Below are 18,433 nucleotides of genomic sequence, written 5' to 3' on the forward strand. Positions count from 1 at the left end.
AGCTCCGTACTTCATCTATCATTGTTATCTCGCCGCGCACTCATTGAACGCGGATCTGTAAAAGTGGAAAAGTTGAGGAAAGAATGAATCAAGGAAAAACTTATTCAAGAGTTGAGAGCTGAGTGAAAGTGATAGTCTGGATTAGGCTTCTCGGAGTAATCCATTAAAGAATGGAAAGAGATTATTTCAAAGTTTCCTCAGTTGTACCGCTGGATGGGTTTAGGGGTCAGAACTACAACGCACTATTCAGCATTACGTCTTTGAAACCGATTCTAATCTGATTGTTTAGATTTAGAGGAAGTCACTCATCATATAAAGACGGGGTGTTTATTGGAGGAAGAATAGAACATTAGGATGTCTAATGACAATTCAAAGGTGTTGATTGAAAAGAGATGGATTAGACACCTAATGAAAGCAATGCTGTTGTGTCCGTAGCAGAAGGCGAAGCTGTCGTCTTCTTTAAAGCAAATAATGACGTTACTAATGGGAGAGAGAGGCTTCCAATTTACCCCTCGTGGGCCCCTCTATTCACAATGAGATCAACAAGGCGTCATTATTAATTTGACAGGCAACATCGTCAATGCTGCTAAACCGAATAAATAATAAGCTCTTTTGTTTGTTGTTTTTGGCTCTGGCTGCTTGTGGGAACTCAACCGAATCGAAATCTTATCAGGAAAAGGCAGGGAATGATGGAATTATACCAATGAGGAATGCAAATTGTGTTCTTTATACTGACAATAGATTTAACTATCCTGGAATCCATACTTGTGTCACTGTGAAGCACATTCAGGCATATTTACCTGAACTGAGGTGCAAATAGATGGTAAACAGAGATGCTTTTAGAAGAGTTCCAAAAGACAGGAAGAAGCACTGGCAGGAATCTGAATCCAGGTGTGTGTGTGTGTGTGTGTGTGTGTGTGTGTGTGTGTGTGTGTGTGTGTGTGTGTGTGTGTGTGTGTGTGTGTGTGTGTGTGTGTGTGTGTGTGTGTGTGTGTGTGTGGGTGTGTGTGTGTGGGTGTGTGTGTGTGTCTAAGAGAGAGAGAGAGAGCTGTAGGCGCCATGCTGTAACTCAATTGAGAGGAACAACCCACTGGAGTTACAGCATGGATCCGACCCACAATGCACCATAATGGAAGGCAATCGGATAAATAATCATTCCCCCGCAGAAAATTCTCTCTTTCTCTCTCCCTCATCTCAGCAGCGAGTTCAGCTGAACGCCGGATCTCTGTTAAAGACACCTTCAAGAAAAAACTACAACCAAGGCAGTCACAGACTGAAACGTCCCACCACTGAATTCAAAATTTCATCCTGACCCACTTGCATAGGTCAAAGATCAAAGCTAATGCTCTGACCTACTGTCATTGATCAAAGCACTAGCTTTGGTCTTACTCACACTGGCCTTCTCCCTCGTCTTTCTATCTTTATCCAGTTTCTGAGTGTACAAAAGTTGTTTTTTCAAGGTCATCATCTCATGTTCGTCCCCTTTGCCGCCCGAGTAATGTGCTCTTTGTTTCATCTTTCTATCTGCAACGGTTTTGAAAATATTTGGTGCACATACATACGAACGGACGGATGGACGGACACACGAACACTGACAATTACAAAAATATCGTCTTTTAATCGTGAGGTCATCTGATCCCAGTTGTTCAACTAAAGCTGTTAGCTTTGATGCTAATGGTTTGATATTTGTTATACCTTATTGTGCCGCTTCAGTCGCGTTGCACTTTCAATCACTGTTTTGTCATATGATTTCTTCATAGTTTTAATTGATGTGATACACTTGTGTGATTGGCTGAAGCAGAAGTTGCCATCTGATTGGATTAAAACAAACCCACAAGTCACAAATAACAAGCCGTTAAAAACTCAGAAATGTGTTCTTAATTTAATTGCAGGCACATTAAAATGCATTTCATGTGTGAGTGAATCAATTTCTGGACCTTTTTTAAAGCATTATAAAGTGTAAAGTGCATGCAATGATGATTACAGTACTTTTACATTTATATAAAACCATGAAAAACATTTCATCAGTCATGATGTAAAAATCCTGAAAGGCAGTTGTTAATCCTTCTTTGTGGATTCATTCATAGTGGGATTGATTAGTAAACATTGAGCAATGGGCTTTCTATTTTTAGCGGTGCCATTACTGTATTGTTTCTCTTAAAATATGTAGTCAGGACTCCCTGAAAAGCAGTATTGATGCTAAGAGGATTATCCCCGTGAAGTCAAGGGAAGTAAAAGTGAGACCTGCTGGTTTGCTTTTTGTACTGTTTACAGAACAGCAGAAGGAACAGCAGAAGGAACAAGAGGAGGAGGAGAAAGAGCCGCTGGCGGGAAAAGATGAAGAAGAACGGCGCATCGCAGAAATGGGCCGTCCCATGCTGGGGGATCACGTCAAACTGGAGGTCATCATAGAGGAATCGTACGAATTCAAGGTAGGACATGAAGAGGAAGGTGGTAGGAAGTGATGTTATTGGTGTTGTGTAGCAAACCCAAAAGCTTGACTTCTACAGAAATGCACAGATTAAATAAAAGAGCACTTATATTTCACAGCAGTACAAACTGAAGCCAAAAGAAAGTATCCGAGGGGAAACGGCTCAGCGCTACACCGAATGACAAAGACCGTATTAAATCTAGAGGAATAGAGTTAGTTAAACACTCCACGTGTAATAGGAGCTGCGCTGCTGGTTACGTGGGTGCGTTTGTGTGTCCACAGAGGCAGAGAGGCACCATTTACACCCCAAAGCTTCATTCAACACAATTAGCTGTACAGTTTCCCTCTGAAGTGGGCAGAGAAGAAGAGAGCAATTCCCTCCTCGGCGCTTATTAGTGTTTGGTTTGTGTGCGAGTCTGTGTGTTAGCTCAACGTGTCAAACTTTCTTCCTTTTGAAGATAATTGCAAAGAAATATAAATACTGATAATAATGGAGACGAGGAGGGAAACTGAAAGAAGAGAGAGGAAGGAAGAGGAAAGGGAATAAATGTAAGAGGAACTTTAGAGGAAGGTAGTCTAAAGAGATGAGTAAACACGGGAAAAAATGACATTTAAAATGGAAAATAGCTATTATGTATTTAACTGTACAAACAGATTCAACAATAATAAATAAAAATCAGACCTAATAAGCTCAGGAAAAGGGCCAAAATCGAGTCGGTGCAATTCAATCACAGTTGAGCGTCTATGATCAACAAGGCTTCAGGTCAAGAAGCTCAATGAAGTTTAAACCAACATTCATAGAGTTGACATAACAGCAATGAAGAAAGGAAAAGGGATTCCTACAATGTGTTTATAACCATGGCTCACCGGTTCTTCAGTATGAAGTTTGCGCCTGACTTTGATTTAAGAAGATAAATTGGGTTTATTTGCTCACAGTTTTATCGTTTACTCTTCTTAATACCGCCTGAATCTTAATCAGTGCATATCCTCTAGACATGACACATTTAGTTGAATTCGATCCGTCGCTTTTTGTGTAAAAAAAACAAACAAAAGACATCCTTGGCCACCGGAGGCTATGAGAAGACTGCACAAGTTTCTTGTTTTATGGAATGGATCAATCAGCAAATGTAGATTTATCCTGGTCAACAAATGGTTAACTGTCGCAAAGCGGATTTGTGAAACTACTCTATTCGATGTCTTGAATGCTGGTGTCTCTTCTTTAATCTAATCTTCCCTCCGCCCTCCTGCAGAACACGGTGGACAAGCTAATAAAGAAAACCAACCTGGCTCTGCTGGTTGGAACCAACAGCTGGAGGGACCAGTTCATTGAAGCCATCACTGTGAGCGCCGGTAAGGCTGAAGCTGAAGAAGCAGATGTGTGTGTGTGTGTGTGGGTGTGTGTGTGTCTGTCTGTGTGTGTGTGTGTTAGTTTGTGGCGTATCCGACCCGTTTGGTGTGAACAGCTGGAGCTTTTATCATTGAGTCGTATGTGGCGGTGCGTTCAGTGTGACCGAAAGTATCGGGAATTGCGTGAATAGTTTGTGACTTTAATGATGCTGAAATAATCTAATGTTGGCAGAAAGTCTGGGCGATGAAGAGGTGTGATTTCATGGTCCCATAGAGCAGAGTTTGTGTGTGTCTGTGTGTGTGTGTGTGTGTGTGTGTGTGTGTGTGTGTGTGTGTGTGTGTGTGTGTGTGTGTGTGTGTGTGTGTGTGTGTGTGTGTGTGTGTGTTGTGCGTAATTTATAATAGTTACTGAAAACTGAGCTGGCCCCGCTGGATAGTTTGGACAAACAATGACCAGATGGGAGATTATGTTGATAGCAGTTGTGGGGAGGGTGTGTGTGCGTGTGTGTGTGTGTGTGTGTGAGGAAGAACTTGTATTATTCAGTATTATATATATATATAGAGAGAGAGAGAAACACGTACAGTGTAGAAAAAGAGAGATGATGCATGAAGAGGGAGTCAGTTATGAAAAAGGTGACAGAAAACAACAGCTGTTCACAAATCTTGCAAAAATGAGAGAACTGGGTTGTAAAGAAAGGATGAGAATGAGAACTGGTCGGATCAACAGAAAAATTGAGAAAGAGCAGCAGTTTTCTCGACTCACTGCAAATTATCCACGGTTCACTGGTCAGTGGTGACACGCCCCCGAGAGGCGGGAGGGCGTTACTGCAGAAGTTTCTCTCTGCAGCAGAAACTTCTCACTGCTGTGATGTTTCTGCTGTGAATCCAACAATAATGAGCCAGAGCCTTCATCACTCTCTTCCTTCTCACTTCGATTTTATCTGAAAGAAGCTCATCACAGCCTTTCTACGCTGCTGCAGTCATCTCTTTCATGTTAAATTATTACTCGACATATTCAAAAACATGATCCCTTCGGTGGCGACGGTTAAATTTTCATTGACGGATTGAGGTTGCCAGGCAACTAGCAGATACTTTCAGAAGTATTTATTATTGAGATGGAACATAACTCGAAAAAAGAGAGTTTTCTCCTTTTTTGTCGTTTTTTCTTTTGCTGTCTTTTTATACTAAACAGAATAATTGTTAGTTACAGGACATTAATTAAAATCTACAGACTGCACCTTAAAAAAAAAATTAAAAATCTTGAATTAATTTTTAATCTGTTTGGTTAAATGTTTGATAAAAACTAATGCAGATAACTTCTCTGAATGCATGGCTGAACAAAGAAATCTCCCAATTTGCTGCAGCTCGTATCGTTGAAATTGGGTTCCTTTTAGGACATTGTGTGTGTAGCTGGCTCGATCACATTTGTGTCTTCAAATAACTTTATCCTGTGTGTGGGTGTGTGTGTCTGTTTGTGCTTTAGTCAGTCCGCCTGTCAGCCAGTCGGTTGGCAAACCAATGCCATTAATGAAAAGCCCTTTCTTCGCTCTCTTATCTGGGATTAGGTTGTCTTGGCTGACAGAGCGGTGTGTGTGTGTGTGTGTTCGTGTGTGTGTGTGTGTGTGTGTGTGTGTGTGTGTGTGTGTGCTTGAACCTTTCTACATGCCCTTAGTTCCATGACATGAATAGTTTTCTGCTTCTGTTCTGCTTACAGAAATGAAAGCTCTTGTTTGTTGTTTCTGCATGTCTTAAGCCAAATTCATAGCACACACACACACACACACACACACACACACACACACACACGCACACACAGAGTTATCAAAGCAGACACACAACAAGATGACAGAAGAAGTTGTCATCTTGATCGGATTTTTGATCGTTCAAAGTGCTTGAATGCTGATTGGATGCTTAAAAGTCAAACTGGGAGCTGATTGGGTGGACAGCTATCCAGCTGTGGGTAGGGTACAAAAACACTGTCAGCACTTTCTCTGGAAGGAAAATGCAAAGACCACAAAAAGACCTTTTAAAGATGATTAAAATGCGTGTTATAGAATCAGTACATCAGCATTTATTTGCAGAGAGCTGGAATCAATCTGACATCGATTACATCCGTGATCATTATAACATCCCACGGGGAGACACTAACTAAAAAAAACCTTCCTTTCGACTTGTCCCGTTAGGGTTCGCCACAGCATGTCATCCTTTTTCCATTTTAGATGAAAGCTCATATTTGTTTGGCATAAGTTTCTTATGCCAGATGCCCTTCCTGAGTTTATCTGGGCTATGGGAAGACAAAAACAAAAACCCACCATATTGTATGAGACATTAAATTCGTCTTTTCCTTTTCTCATAATCCATTTAAAACAAGCTTCTGAATCTTTAATGCTGTGTAACACTCAGTCTAAGATATTTTAAATTGTGCTTTTACTCCCCAAAGAGGAGAGACGATAGTCCTATTGTGCTAGGGGGTGGAAAAAAATCACATGGGAAATGACTTATCATTCATTAACAGATCAGCGTGGATATTAAACCTTACAACCAGGCAGAAGGAAAATGAACCGAGTGGGAAGGAACAGAATTACTGGATAAATCTTTAGACAACAGGACCAAGAGCAACATCTCAGACATCTGTTCGAGGAGATTTTGTGGGGTTGTGGATTCGCCATGTGGACTTGACCACAAAGACACAGATGTGTTATAAAAAAAGAAGACACTCTGTAACTTAGCAGATCATGTACGCAAACAAGCCCTGCTGGTCTAATGGTTTGAAAAAGTCCAGAGTGGCCGTGACTGATATGGTGGTGGATTTAATACGGACTGATAAGCAAGCTTTGTTTAATCCCATCTCCCTCTCCCTCACGCTCTGTCTCTCATCCTCCCTCCCCCTCCCATCCTTCAAACTCTTATCTCTTTTCAAACATATTAAATCAAAATCGCTTTTAAGAGGGCTAAAGCGCTCTTTCCTCTTGAGTAAAGACATTTAGAAGCATCTAATTGTCCCCATCATCCTTACACTGCGTAAGGATGATCCCAATCTGGGCCCTCCAGAAAATGATTTTGACCTTAAAGGTGGCAAAAAAAATCCACTTCCTTATGACTTTATCACTTCCTTTAAGGGAGGATTGCGTATTTGGAGCAACTAGCCTACTAACGTGGCAACGCATGAAATGGCATTTAAAGCTTGCCAAGATGCGACTATCTGCTCGCCACATCCTAACGAGGATTTCACACTAACACAGATGTTCATGAGCATACGCAAAAATCAGACCATGACATTTATGCCAAAGCAAGAAACGCCATTTTGTCATTAGAGCCTCTTACATGTCAGCATACCACAATCTGTATGCACACCCTTTCCCTTGTGTGTCATATTATGTTATGTTACGTTGTTGCATTACATTGTATTACGTTGTTGCATTAAATTGTATTACGTTGTTGCATTACATTGTATTACGTTGCGTTACATTGTGCTATGTTATGTTGTGTTACGTTGTGTTTCCTTGTGTTGTGTAGTGTTGTGTTACACTGTGTTACACCGTGTTACACTGTGTTACATTGTGTTACACTGTGTTACGTTGTGTTACGTTGTGTTATGTTGTATTACGTTGTGTTATGTTGTGTTACGTTGTGTTGCATTGTGTTGTGTTACATTGTGTTACCTTGCAAGGCATTGTGTTACCTTGTGTTACATTGTGTTGTGTCATGGAGAACACTTCTGAGATAAGCTAACACAAAAAGATCGAGGGATTAGTATTAACTTAACCTGCCAAGTCACCTTTTCCTGTTTCAATAGATTTGAATGATTGATCACTGATAATGTAGACATGATTCTTTAATAGCAGAGAGGTATTGGTTTTAAATAATGTATGTGTTTTGATGCTGTAATTATTCCATCTGCAATCCCTTCCTAGACTAAATACACCCTCAGACTGTCTGCGTTATAACATTAAACTGAAGCTAGTCTGACTCAGCTGAAGCGAGTCGAGACTCTTGACTGCCAGCCGCAGTCAAGTATAGTCAATTTTTATAGCACAGCATCACAAATCACTGTGTATTAGTGGGCTCTACAGTCTGTAGAGTGTAAAACACCCTATCATTTGGATCCTCAAAGAGAGAGTTGCTGCTTTCAAACAACATTTAGTAAAGATCACAACAATCACAGCCTGGTCATATTGTGAGTAACACCACCAACAATCATAGTTTCATGAATGAAACTGCAAATGAAACCTTTCTATTTTTTATTTGCCGACTGTTAAAAAGAAAGTGTGTGATCAAGAACTAACCAGGATTCTAAAGCACACTGACTAAAGATGGTGTTGTGGTAATGCCAGTGCAAATCAGGACACATTATCGTGGGTCATCTTGGTGACAAATGTTAACATCTTTGTACAAGTCCTGGTTGTTGTGAACCAAAAATATTCATGTCCGTCTCCAGAGAAGGATATTGTTGTCGGACGAATCGGCCTGAAGAGCACGAACGCAAACAGAATGACAAGATGGAGAGAGGAAAAAATCAATGAGAAGGAATTAAGAGGGAGGGAGAGAGAGAGAGAGAGAGAGAGAGAGAGAGAGAGAGAGAGAGAGAGAGAGAGAGAGAGAGAGAGAGAGAGAGACTGGTACAGCAGAGTAGGAGGAGAAAAGCAAAGCAAAGAGAAAGATTGATGTTCAACTGCTCCACACTCTACTGCCCTCTAATTACTAAGTCCATACCGCATTGTCCATCACCTGCCCCCAGTGTGTGTGTTATTTATTGACATACGTCTATGTGTGTCTACACCCAGAGGGGTGTGGGCAAGGCCTTTGTTGCCATCAGTTGTGTTCAACCAAGTGTTTTGTGCCATGAATATCCCCTGAATATACACAGAAGAATACCGTCTCTTTCTAAGTATTCCATTATCCCTCCATGCAGTTATCTTCTGCAGCTGGTTCAGCATCCTGACATCCATCTCCTCAGTAGCCCTGTCCACTTCCTGTTGAATGTGTTCCCAAGGCAGTTAAGGTATATAACCTCCCCAGTGAACAGTTGGTGAACACTCCACAGCCAGTTGGACAGACCCACAAAAAGCAGGAAGCATCCAGAGGCAGCTCATTGCTTTCACAGAGAGCTGGAGCTCATTACATCTTGGATCCAGGCTGTAGCCCCAGCTGGGGAGCGAGCTCATCAACAAACATCTCAAGGAGGGGATTTGATCTATCGGACCAGGTTAAACACATCCTAAAAGCTGCTCTGTGGACCTACGTGATTTATGTGATGGATTTCTTGTTCTTTGATTAATGTAGAACCCAACAAAATCTCTCTGGCCTAACGAGGCAAAGTACAGTCCCCCTCATTGAATCTGTCCATCCATCCATTCAGATTTGGACCATACTGCACCAAACAGTGCTGTTTCAGTCTAACTTAAATCCCCGACCCAATGCATCACGCTCCATCTGGGTGTTGTGGTGCCTCCCAAAATATATGCATTAATCTAAACCTTCCCCTAAGGGAGCGTGACAAGTTGTTTGTCTTCCTGTTTGTTGGCTCCTTGATGAACGGAGCCATCCTGCCCATCCTTATTGTCATTTAGGATAGGCTCAACCCATCCATCCTCTACTCATCCATCACCACCACCCTGGAACCCTGTAAAGGATATAGGAAATGGATGTATGTTTCAGTAGTTTTATTATTATAGCACCAGCACCAGAAACTTTCTTTTATAGACACCCACAGCCAGACAGAAGTGCACAAACACATTTTCTGAAACTCGATTGCAATCATCAGTGTCAAAAAGAACGCTAACGAGAAGCGCAGCTTTGCTTTGAAGACGAGCCGATGATTGACGGGCCGTCTGTCTCTCCTGCATGGGGGAAACATCCTGCAGTGGCAGGAAGTGTGAGATGCTTCATTTGGGATTCAGAGACAGCGCCTGTATGCATACATGCATGTGTTGGTTTGTGTGTCTTTTCTTAACCCCCAGCAGCTAGCCGTATGTAGCCCGACATGAATAATCCAGTCTCTTCGTTTTCCCCTGTAATGGAAAGTGATTGCAGGATCATTCAAGAGCAACTGTGAGGATTTTCTGCACGGAAGCTCGTTTGGCCACATTAGCCTCAAGTCGTGGAGTGTGCAGTCCTTGTGTGCATGTACAAATTTAAACCAAATGACTGAAAGCATGACTTTCTCATGTGCACATGTTCACTTTGCTGGAAGCATGTAGAGATTAGCTGTAGTCCCCTTCTGCTCTGGTGCATGACCACTCATCTTCTGGACATGCAAGAGATAATGCATCCGTGTAAGAGAGAGGAAGTCTTTTAAACGTGTGAGCAATGTGTGTCACGTAATTTGTAGATGCCAAACACGTTAGCACACTAGCGCAGCTACCAGCTTAGCGTGAGATGTTACCAATGAGCGCTAATAGATGACTTTTATATTTATCTGTTATTTTTTTCTTCTTTTTCTTTTACTTTTGTGCGGCCAGGCTGGCTGCTAATGAATTATGATGATCGCTGACCTCACGCAAACACAGTTGATGGTTTTTGGAGAGTGACAGAAGGTTGTAAATGGATGAGGGAGATTTAGAGGGATGAAGAGTGACCAAGATTATTCAATTACATAAATGCCATATAAGCAAAATATAAACCCATGACAAACCACTCTGCAGTAAACTCAATACAACACAATGAGAGATCAGTGCATTCTGACCTGAAAAAATGCTCACATGTGCAGGAAATATCAATCTGATCTGATATCATCGTGATGTTTTTAACTGGTGTGAGGGATATGATTGGATTCAGTCACTTCAACATTGTGATCAATACCACTTGTTAGCATGCAGTACAATAGGTGAGCACATAAGATACTGCACCTGAAGTTATTGATCTTACTTCCCGTCTGTAAACAATCAAACCCGGTTCCACAGAGCGCCATCCATCAGCTTCCTTTTCCTGCTCTCTTTATCACCAGGTGAGGATGACGATGACGAGGACTGCGGGGAGGAGAAGCTCCCGTCGTGCTTCGACTACGTCATGCACTTCCTCACAGTCTTCTGGAAGGTTCTTTTTGCTTTCGTCCCGCCCACGGAGTACTGGAACGGCTGGGCCTGCTTCGTCGTCTCCATCTGCATGATCGGACTGCTCACCGCCGTCATCGGTGAGGGTTACAGCTGACATGAATTCAGTCACGATTTGTTCCAGCATGTATATTTAAATAATGATATGATGATGATGATGATGATGCTCATTGTGTATCATCACAGGGGACCTGGCCTCTCATTTTGGTTGCACAGTGGGCCTGAAGGACTCGGTGACAGCAGTGGTGTTTGTCGCACTGGGAACCTCTGTACCAGGTGAGTGTGTATTTGTGAGCTCCATCCTTGTTCATGTTTATATGCTGCACACACACATTTAATACAGCTGATCTTATCTTCATCAAATCATTGAATTTAATCATTTTATATTGCATTTCCAAGTTTTTTCTTCCTCCCTTATTTTTTCTTCAGTGTCTATATTTCACAATAAAAGACACCTTCATAAAGTGTATTACTGCTTTATTACAGCTGTTTCAAGTTAATGCTGTCAAAAGAAACAATATTAAAAACACATCAATGTAATAAAGTTGCTGGTAAATAAATTGGAACGCTTATGTGGAGGAACAGAGTAACGTACTTTGAAATGTGTCACCTAATTCATATAAAACTCGCTAAGCAGACTTATTTTTTATACTTTATGGTAATTTAATAAGTTGGATTTGATCCTCAGTCTTCTTTTTTTTTTGTCAGAAACTTGCTTCTGGTCTTTAATGAGCATTAAGAGTTTTTCTTTGTGTCAGCAAAGCAAAAGAAGAAAACAACTTCTCTCATTTTACTCTTCACAGCTATCAAAAGCAAGACATGAGAAACAGACGGCTGGTGTGTTTTTACCCTGACTGGCCCAGTATAATTCCTAGACTCTCCTGTGTGTCTTTATGTGTGGGAATCTGTCAGAAGAAACACTGCAGTCTGAAGACAGACGCATAGATCATCCACTAAATGTGACAAATGTCCACAGACTGCGCCGACTGCTGAAATGTGTTTAACCTTGGCCTCAGTCTCCTGAGTCTGCACACACACACATACACACACACACAGGCATGCATGGCTGAGACACGTAATTACTTTGACAAACACATGCGGTTATATTATAATAGTACAATGAAACATAAAATAGATTTTGCACGCTTGCCCTAACAAACATATCGTATATGCACCCACCTGCACTGTTATCATCATGTGCTATTAGCATGGGACAATTTATCATGCCAGACAGACAACACAAAAAAGAACATACATGTGCAGATTCAGACAAACAAGCGGGCTCAGTAACAGTTGGAAATACGAGGAAGAACACGGGAATACACACACACACACACACACACACACACACACACACACACACACACACACAAGGGCACAAAATGGTTCATCCTCTCCGAGGCTCTGAGGCGTATTAACAGAACCTCCTGTGGCCCACGCACTCACACAGTTCAAGTTCTGCAGCTATTATAGTTAATAAAACCCATCGTGTGCCTTGGTTCTATGATGATTAACCTCATTTATCACGGTTAGCACAATCACCACCCACACACACACACTCACACTCACACACGCACACACACATACACACAAACACAAACATATTTAATTTGATTTTGAAACTATTTGGTGCACCAGGTCATGTTTGCGTCAGACACATAAAAATTCTACACAGTCAATATTAGATATTACCGGTGATGTATTCATGGAACTTGAAACATATTTTTTCATCGGTATCAAATATGAAACTTCTTTTTTTTTTATGTTAACAGAGGCAGAAACCGCAGCTGTGAAATGACATTATATGAAATGATATTGGAACGTTTCAGATTCCGCTGTAAGCCTTCACAAGACTTTCCGCCGATCATTCAACCAAACCACATAAAACCACATATAAAAATGTCTTGGAGGATAATCAGTAGAAATCCTGATCTAAAAAAGAAATTATTGCTGCAGAAGTAGAAACTTTAGATTAACTTAAGTTATTTTAAACACCATGTTTAAGACGAACCTTTATTCTGCCATCTATAAATGCTATGAAGGTGTATGGAGTGCTGCGTGATTCAGCCTCTGTGAAGCTGAAGGTAGTAACAGCACCAGTGCGGACATCTGTGTCTATCTGCAAGAAGGAGGGAGGGGGTGTGATCCTCACCAGTGTGTGACCAACAGCAGGAAGCTGCTAGCAGCAGTTAGCAGCAGCAGTTTGCTGTGTGCAAAGTGCTGTTCAATGACTATCTACAGCGTTATTACACATCCACCAGAATGCTGGCATCACACTGCTGGTGGTTTGTCCAGTAAATAAATAAATAAATAAAGGCGAAATCGATGCAGATCTATTTTGTCACAACATTGTATGACTTCTGTTGTGAGACATAAGCCGCAGAGTTGAATCTGTTTTCACGCAGATGCACAAAAACATTTCCAAAATATACAAGCACCCAGACGCACACCGTCGATCAGGCACACAAGAGCTGATGACCAACAAATGCACACCTACCTACACAGCCCTCCGCCAGCTGGTGGAGGTATGGCATCAGATGGCATCCTTCACTAACACACATGCAGGCATACAAGCACACGTTAATAGTCTCCACACACACATGCACACAGTGCAGCCCAGATGGCTTGTCCTTGAAGCTTTTAAGGTGTATGAATAGATTAATCTTTGCTGGACTCTTTCTTTGGCCAGTTGCCGCTCCCCTCCTCAATCCTCTTCTGCCCTCCCATTATCCTCTCTTCCTCCATCACTTTGCTGCCAATTCAAGAAAGGAGTTGCTCCTCCTTTTTTTTAAATCTCTTATATTGTCATCTCAGTCCTTTTTTTAGTTGGTTTGTATCTCATTTTGCTGTATCTGAAAGATGAAAGCAAGAGAACATAAATCACTTACAAGAGGGAGATGTCCAGGAAATTACCAAGCGCTAACTGGCTTTTTGCTCAGTCTCTTCTCCTACAAAGAGCAGATTGTGGACATTTGGCAAAGATCTCCTCTTCTTTCCACTACTTTGATCACAAAAAGGAAGACTTTAGGCCTGCTGTAATATTTTGGCAAGGGTGAAACCAGGAGGAAATTTGTGGACTAAGCAACACATCACTGATTAGCTGGCAGGCCAGGACATGTTTACCCCCTGTGCACTGAGGTTCATCTTTGTGAATTATTGATCTTGGATTAAATTGTAATTTGAGAGTCACTGTCAAAATTTGGACAAAAGATTTACACAGTGTTCCCTGTTAATAAGTAGTAATTGTCAGGGTTCTACTCTGTGCTTTTGTGTAACTATGAAAGAAGGTGTGTCCAGGTCAAGTTTAACTCCAGGTTTAAACCTTTTTGCACCTTAAAAAAACAGGCAGCAGCACTTAATTCATACTGATGAGCACATTTTGTGTTATTAGGGTCAGTAATACTCTGACTCTACCAAGTCTCACCTCTTTGAAGCGTTACTTTAGTCTACGCAGCATTCTTTAAATTACAGAACCATCAGGAGAGCAGTTCAGTTTGGTGTGATTATAGCAGAAGGGGATGGGTCAACTCCTGCATTAAGTCCTCCTCCTCTCACCTACGTGACCGTGTGCTCAATTAGAATCTGCCACGATGGCAGCACACAAGACAAAAGGTCACAGTTTCACAACATACGGTATTTAATTTCCATTCAAGGTGTGATTGTCTCTAATGAATTGCCTGCCAATCTGGAGATTAGGTATGAAATTGCTCCAATTTAATGACCCAATCGCAGAGGTGACCGAAATGTTCTCTTTCAAAGACCCAAGTTGGACTGGAAACCCGTCCTGGAGTTAAACTGTCTCTTGTCCAATGTAAGGTGGAACTGAACCAAGGCTTTAAAATCTCACAATATTGAAAGTCTATCTAGTAGCTTGTGTATAATCCTGCAAACAGATAGGCAAACAATTTAACCAACACACAGATGCTGGTGAAAACCTTCTGAATCCAATCTTTGGTAACAGGAAGCTAAATGTGGTTACAGTCCCAATACAAGCCTGTTTATTCTTTGTTTTCTCAGAATCACTGAAACAGTCCATACTCTCTCTCTGCTCCATGACCAACTTATGATCGAAATTCAGTCTGGAACATTTTAGTTAACATTCAAAGGAGCATTACCAACAGGGGCAGACCAAAATCTGTCTAGACATAATTGGATAGACTTTTTTGAAACAACTAATGTGGCTGGGTTACTTCCCCCTAATTTGTTCAGTAATAGATTGATGAACTGGTGATTGGTGAACTTCTACAGTGAAGTGTTCTTCATATAACACGACCATTTGACTTTGCAGATGACAAATGTGCTTTTACCAAAGAGTGGTAGAGGCGTTTCTTGGGATGACATTTCCCACTGTAATGACAGCATTAATCATAGCAAGACACTTTTGATAAGGATCCATTCTGCATTGTGTGTGGACAGAAAATGCAAAGCACACCCTAACCTGATCTTTATCTCTCCCTTTCATTATCCAAACAGATACCTTTGCCAGTAAGGTAGCTGCTATCCAGGACCAGTATGCAGACGCATCCATTGGTAATGTGACAGGCTCAAATGCTGTCAATGTGTTCCTCGGCATTGGGGTGAGTCCATTTGATTCCCAGCTTGCCACCCTGTTCTAGTGATGAAGACTAATTTACATTTGTAAGTCATTTTTCTAAGTTCTGTGAGTCATTCGATTGGAATCCATTGATGGTTTAACAGGTGGCGTGGTCCATTGCTGCCATCTACCACAACAGCAAGAATGAGGAGTTCAGGGTGGATCCGGGCACACTGGCCTTCTCCGTCACGCTCTTCACCATCTTTGCCTTCATCGCCGTCGGCACACTGATGTACCGGCGGCGGCCAGAGATCGGCGGAGAGTTAGGCGGGCCCCGGACTTCGAAGGTCCTGACCACCATGCTGTTCGTCAGCCTGTGGCTCCTCTACATCCTCTTCTCCTCACTGGAGGCCTACTGCCACATCCAGGGCTTCTAAGAAAGTGGGAGATGATGAAACAAAAGGGTGAAGGAGAACACGTAAGAAGACGCCAAGGGGAGGCGGACGAGTGGATGGATTTTGGAGAATTAGGGCTGTTTCATTGATCACTCCCTCCCTTTACGCAAGAGACTGAATGATGGATGACAAGACAGATGTACAGAAAAAGGAATGGAGGACGCATTAAAGCATCTAGAAATAGAATGGAAAGAAATGCAGTTGCATGGAAGGGCAAATACGATAAACAGTCAAATCATACGAGATTTAGGAACAGAAGATGGAAAATATGAGGACGAAACACAGGAATGTTTTTTTTTTTTTTTCTCAATTCAAAAATCCAGACCAAACAAGTCATCTTAAATCCACTCTGATCTAACAAATCTGGTCCAGCTGGTTCAACCATCAAGCAATTAAAACACATTTTTGGAATGAAGTATGTGGTTCCAACGACATTAATCACCCTCCAGTTGGAGTTGGGGGAATAAGTGGTGTGCCGATACAGTAAAGGCCACGAGTGAGACAGAAAAAGAAAAATAGCTGTTTCATTATTTAGATGCATAGCCAGACAACACTGACAACACAATCAGATGAATCCAGATAAATTGCTATTACTTTTTAATGACTTAGCCGTGTGTGTGTGTGTGTGTGTGTGTGTGTGTGTGTGTGTGTGTTTGTGTGCGTGCGTGCGTGCGTGCGTGCGTGCGTGTGTGTGTGTGTGCTGGTGCATGACTGTGTTTCTGTGCTTGGTTGTTGTGAGAAGATAGTCAGGTACTGTGAAAAACACGACCCTGATGTCGCCATCACTGCTTGAGGAGGAATATGACTTCATATTCACGGACTCTCACTCTCAGAGGAGCTGAAAAAGACTTTTGTGGGAGGACACGTCCAGTGGAATGAAATGTCTCAGACATCACTGAGGTTAGAAATGTAAATACGAAGAGCTGAATCTGCATTCCAGCTCGCCTGTTTTCCTTCTGAATGTCTTGGTAATGCCATGCGCTCATGATTGGGCCCTCTCTCTTCTGCTTTATAATGTAAATGTAAATGAAATTAAGGACTAATTTGAATCGAGGAAGGATTAGTGTGCTTTTACCTTTAATAAGGCCATTTCTAAGAGAAACAAATGGCCATTCTACCGTTTAAAACTGTTAGAGAAGCTATTAACATTGCAAAACACTTAAGTTTATGTGTTTGTTTGTGTTTTCTTTTAACTGTGAGATTGACATGATTACGTGTCGGTCCTAGCATTGCAATAGATTCCGACATACTTAGGTACCGCCCTCTGTGACGCCTCATTGACTGTTTTTGAACTGAAAGTGTTGACCTCACTTTGATGCCACTTCTCCATTATGTCACTCAGCAGCTTTGTTCATTGTCATTATGTGTCTTAAGCACCTCCCTCTGGCTGGTCAGTGGACCAATCGTAATCCTCAAGGGCTCTCTAAGAAACAACCACTAATCCCTAATCCTAACCCTTGATTTATAATTCAAACATAGATTGGTCTTTTGTGGGCTATTTGTATTCTAAACTTTCTAAACAACGGCTCTATTGTTAGGATGGCGACTCAAGACTACACAACTGCTTCATTGTGTCCAGACATTGACAGACAAACTGGTGTTATTGGAAAAAGCATTGCGATGATCCAAATTTCTCATTTAATTGAGTCTTTGACCATTCTTGGACTTCGATTGCAAAGACTGCCCAATAACATGCAGTCAATCTTATTCCAGCTTTAAACCATCCATGCAATGCCCTTTCCCAGGGAGCCTCCACTCATTATTGCACATATTAAATATACTACCCTCCAAGCATGTGGATTATGAAGGTCGTACAATGTAAACGTCTGACCTACAGCAGCCCAGTAGGGACGTTAGCACGGGAGAATTCTCATCTCAGAAAGCCAGTCAATTGTTAAATTCCAATAAACTACCTTCAGGAACCTGAGTCACAAAATGAATGGAGCGAAGGTGCGTTCTGTCTGGGTTAAACCGACCATTCTGAAGACCCAGTGTTGGATAGAAAAACGGATCCGTTAGAGAAAAGTTTTTATATTTGATCGGTGTTGTGGATCGGGATGGGAATTAAAGAATTACAGCACAACTATTGTTATTTTACTCTGATTAGAATAGTCATTTAAAGCCAAGCGACTGCTTGTTTTATGAATAGTGCTCGGCGATGAAGTCAGTTTCTGCAATGAAGTGATCTGTAGGGCTTTGTATTGTTCCCACCCTCATGCAAATGAATTTTGAGCCTATATTTTACCACAAGTCTACGTTTGTTATAAGGGACGGGCCTGGCAGGATCGGATTCCACCAGGAACACTGTGGTGGTCGCTTCACTGCTTCACATAAAAACACTATATATATATATATATATATATATATATATATATATATATATATATATATATATATATATATATATATATATATATATATATATATATATATATATATATATAAATTATACTACGTTTCAGGATGCTACTAATAATATTAAGCCAAGCTTTTTTGAAAACTCTTATGCTGGGTCAGCTGGTAAACATCCCATCTGTACCAGTATCTTCACCACAATACTGAACTTTCAGTCAGCACCATCAAAATGTAACAAGCAATAGACTGAAAAACCAAC

General features: G+C 41.4%; 1 protein-coding gene across 1 annotated transcript in view; it reads left to right on the forward strand.

Moving 5' to 3' along the window:
* Positions 1-18,143, forward strand: part of slc8a1b (solute carrier family 8 member 1b) — an 81,346-nt gene extending 63,203 nt beyond the window's left edge. The window contains exons 6-11 of the mRNA XM_068327679.1: positions 2,275-2,432; positions 3,682-3,781; positions 10,725-10,910; positions 11,017-11,106; positions 15,304-15,407; positions 15,529-18,143. Coding sequence (XP_068183780.1) covers positions 2,275-2,432; positions 3,682-3,781; positions 10,725-10,910; positions 11,017-11,106; positions 15,304-15,407; positions 15,529-15,801 — 911 coding nt within the window. The 3' untranslated portion in view covers positions 15,802-18,143. The remainder of the gene's footprint in view (positions 1-2,274; positions 2,433-3,681; positions 3,782-10,724; positions 10,911-11,016; positions 11,107-15,303; positions 15,408-15,528) is intronic.
* Positions 18,144-18,433: the final 290 nt, after the last annotated feature.

Source organism: Antennarius striatus, chromosome 11 (genome assembly GCF_040054535.1).
Source record: "Antennarius striatus isolate MH-2024 chromosome 11, ASM4005453v1, whole genome shotgun sequence".
Taxonomy (NCBI): domain Eukaryota; kingdom Metazoa; phylum Chordata; class Actinopteri; order Lophiiformes; family Antennariidae; genus Antennarius; species Antennarius striatus.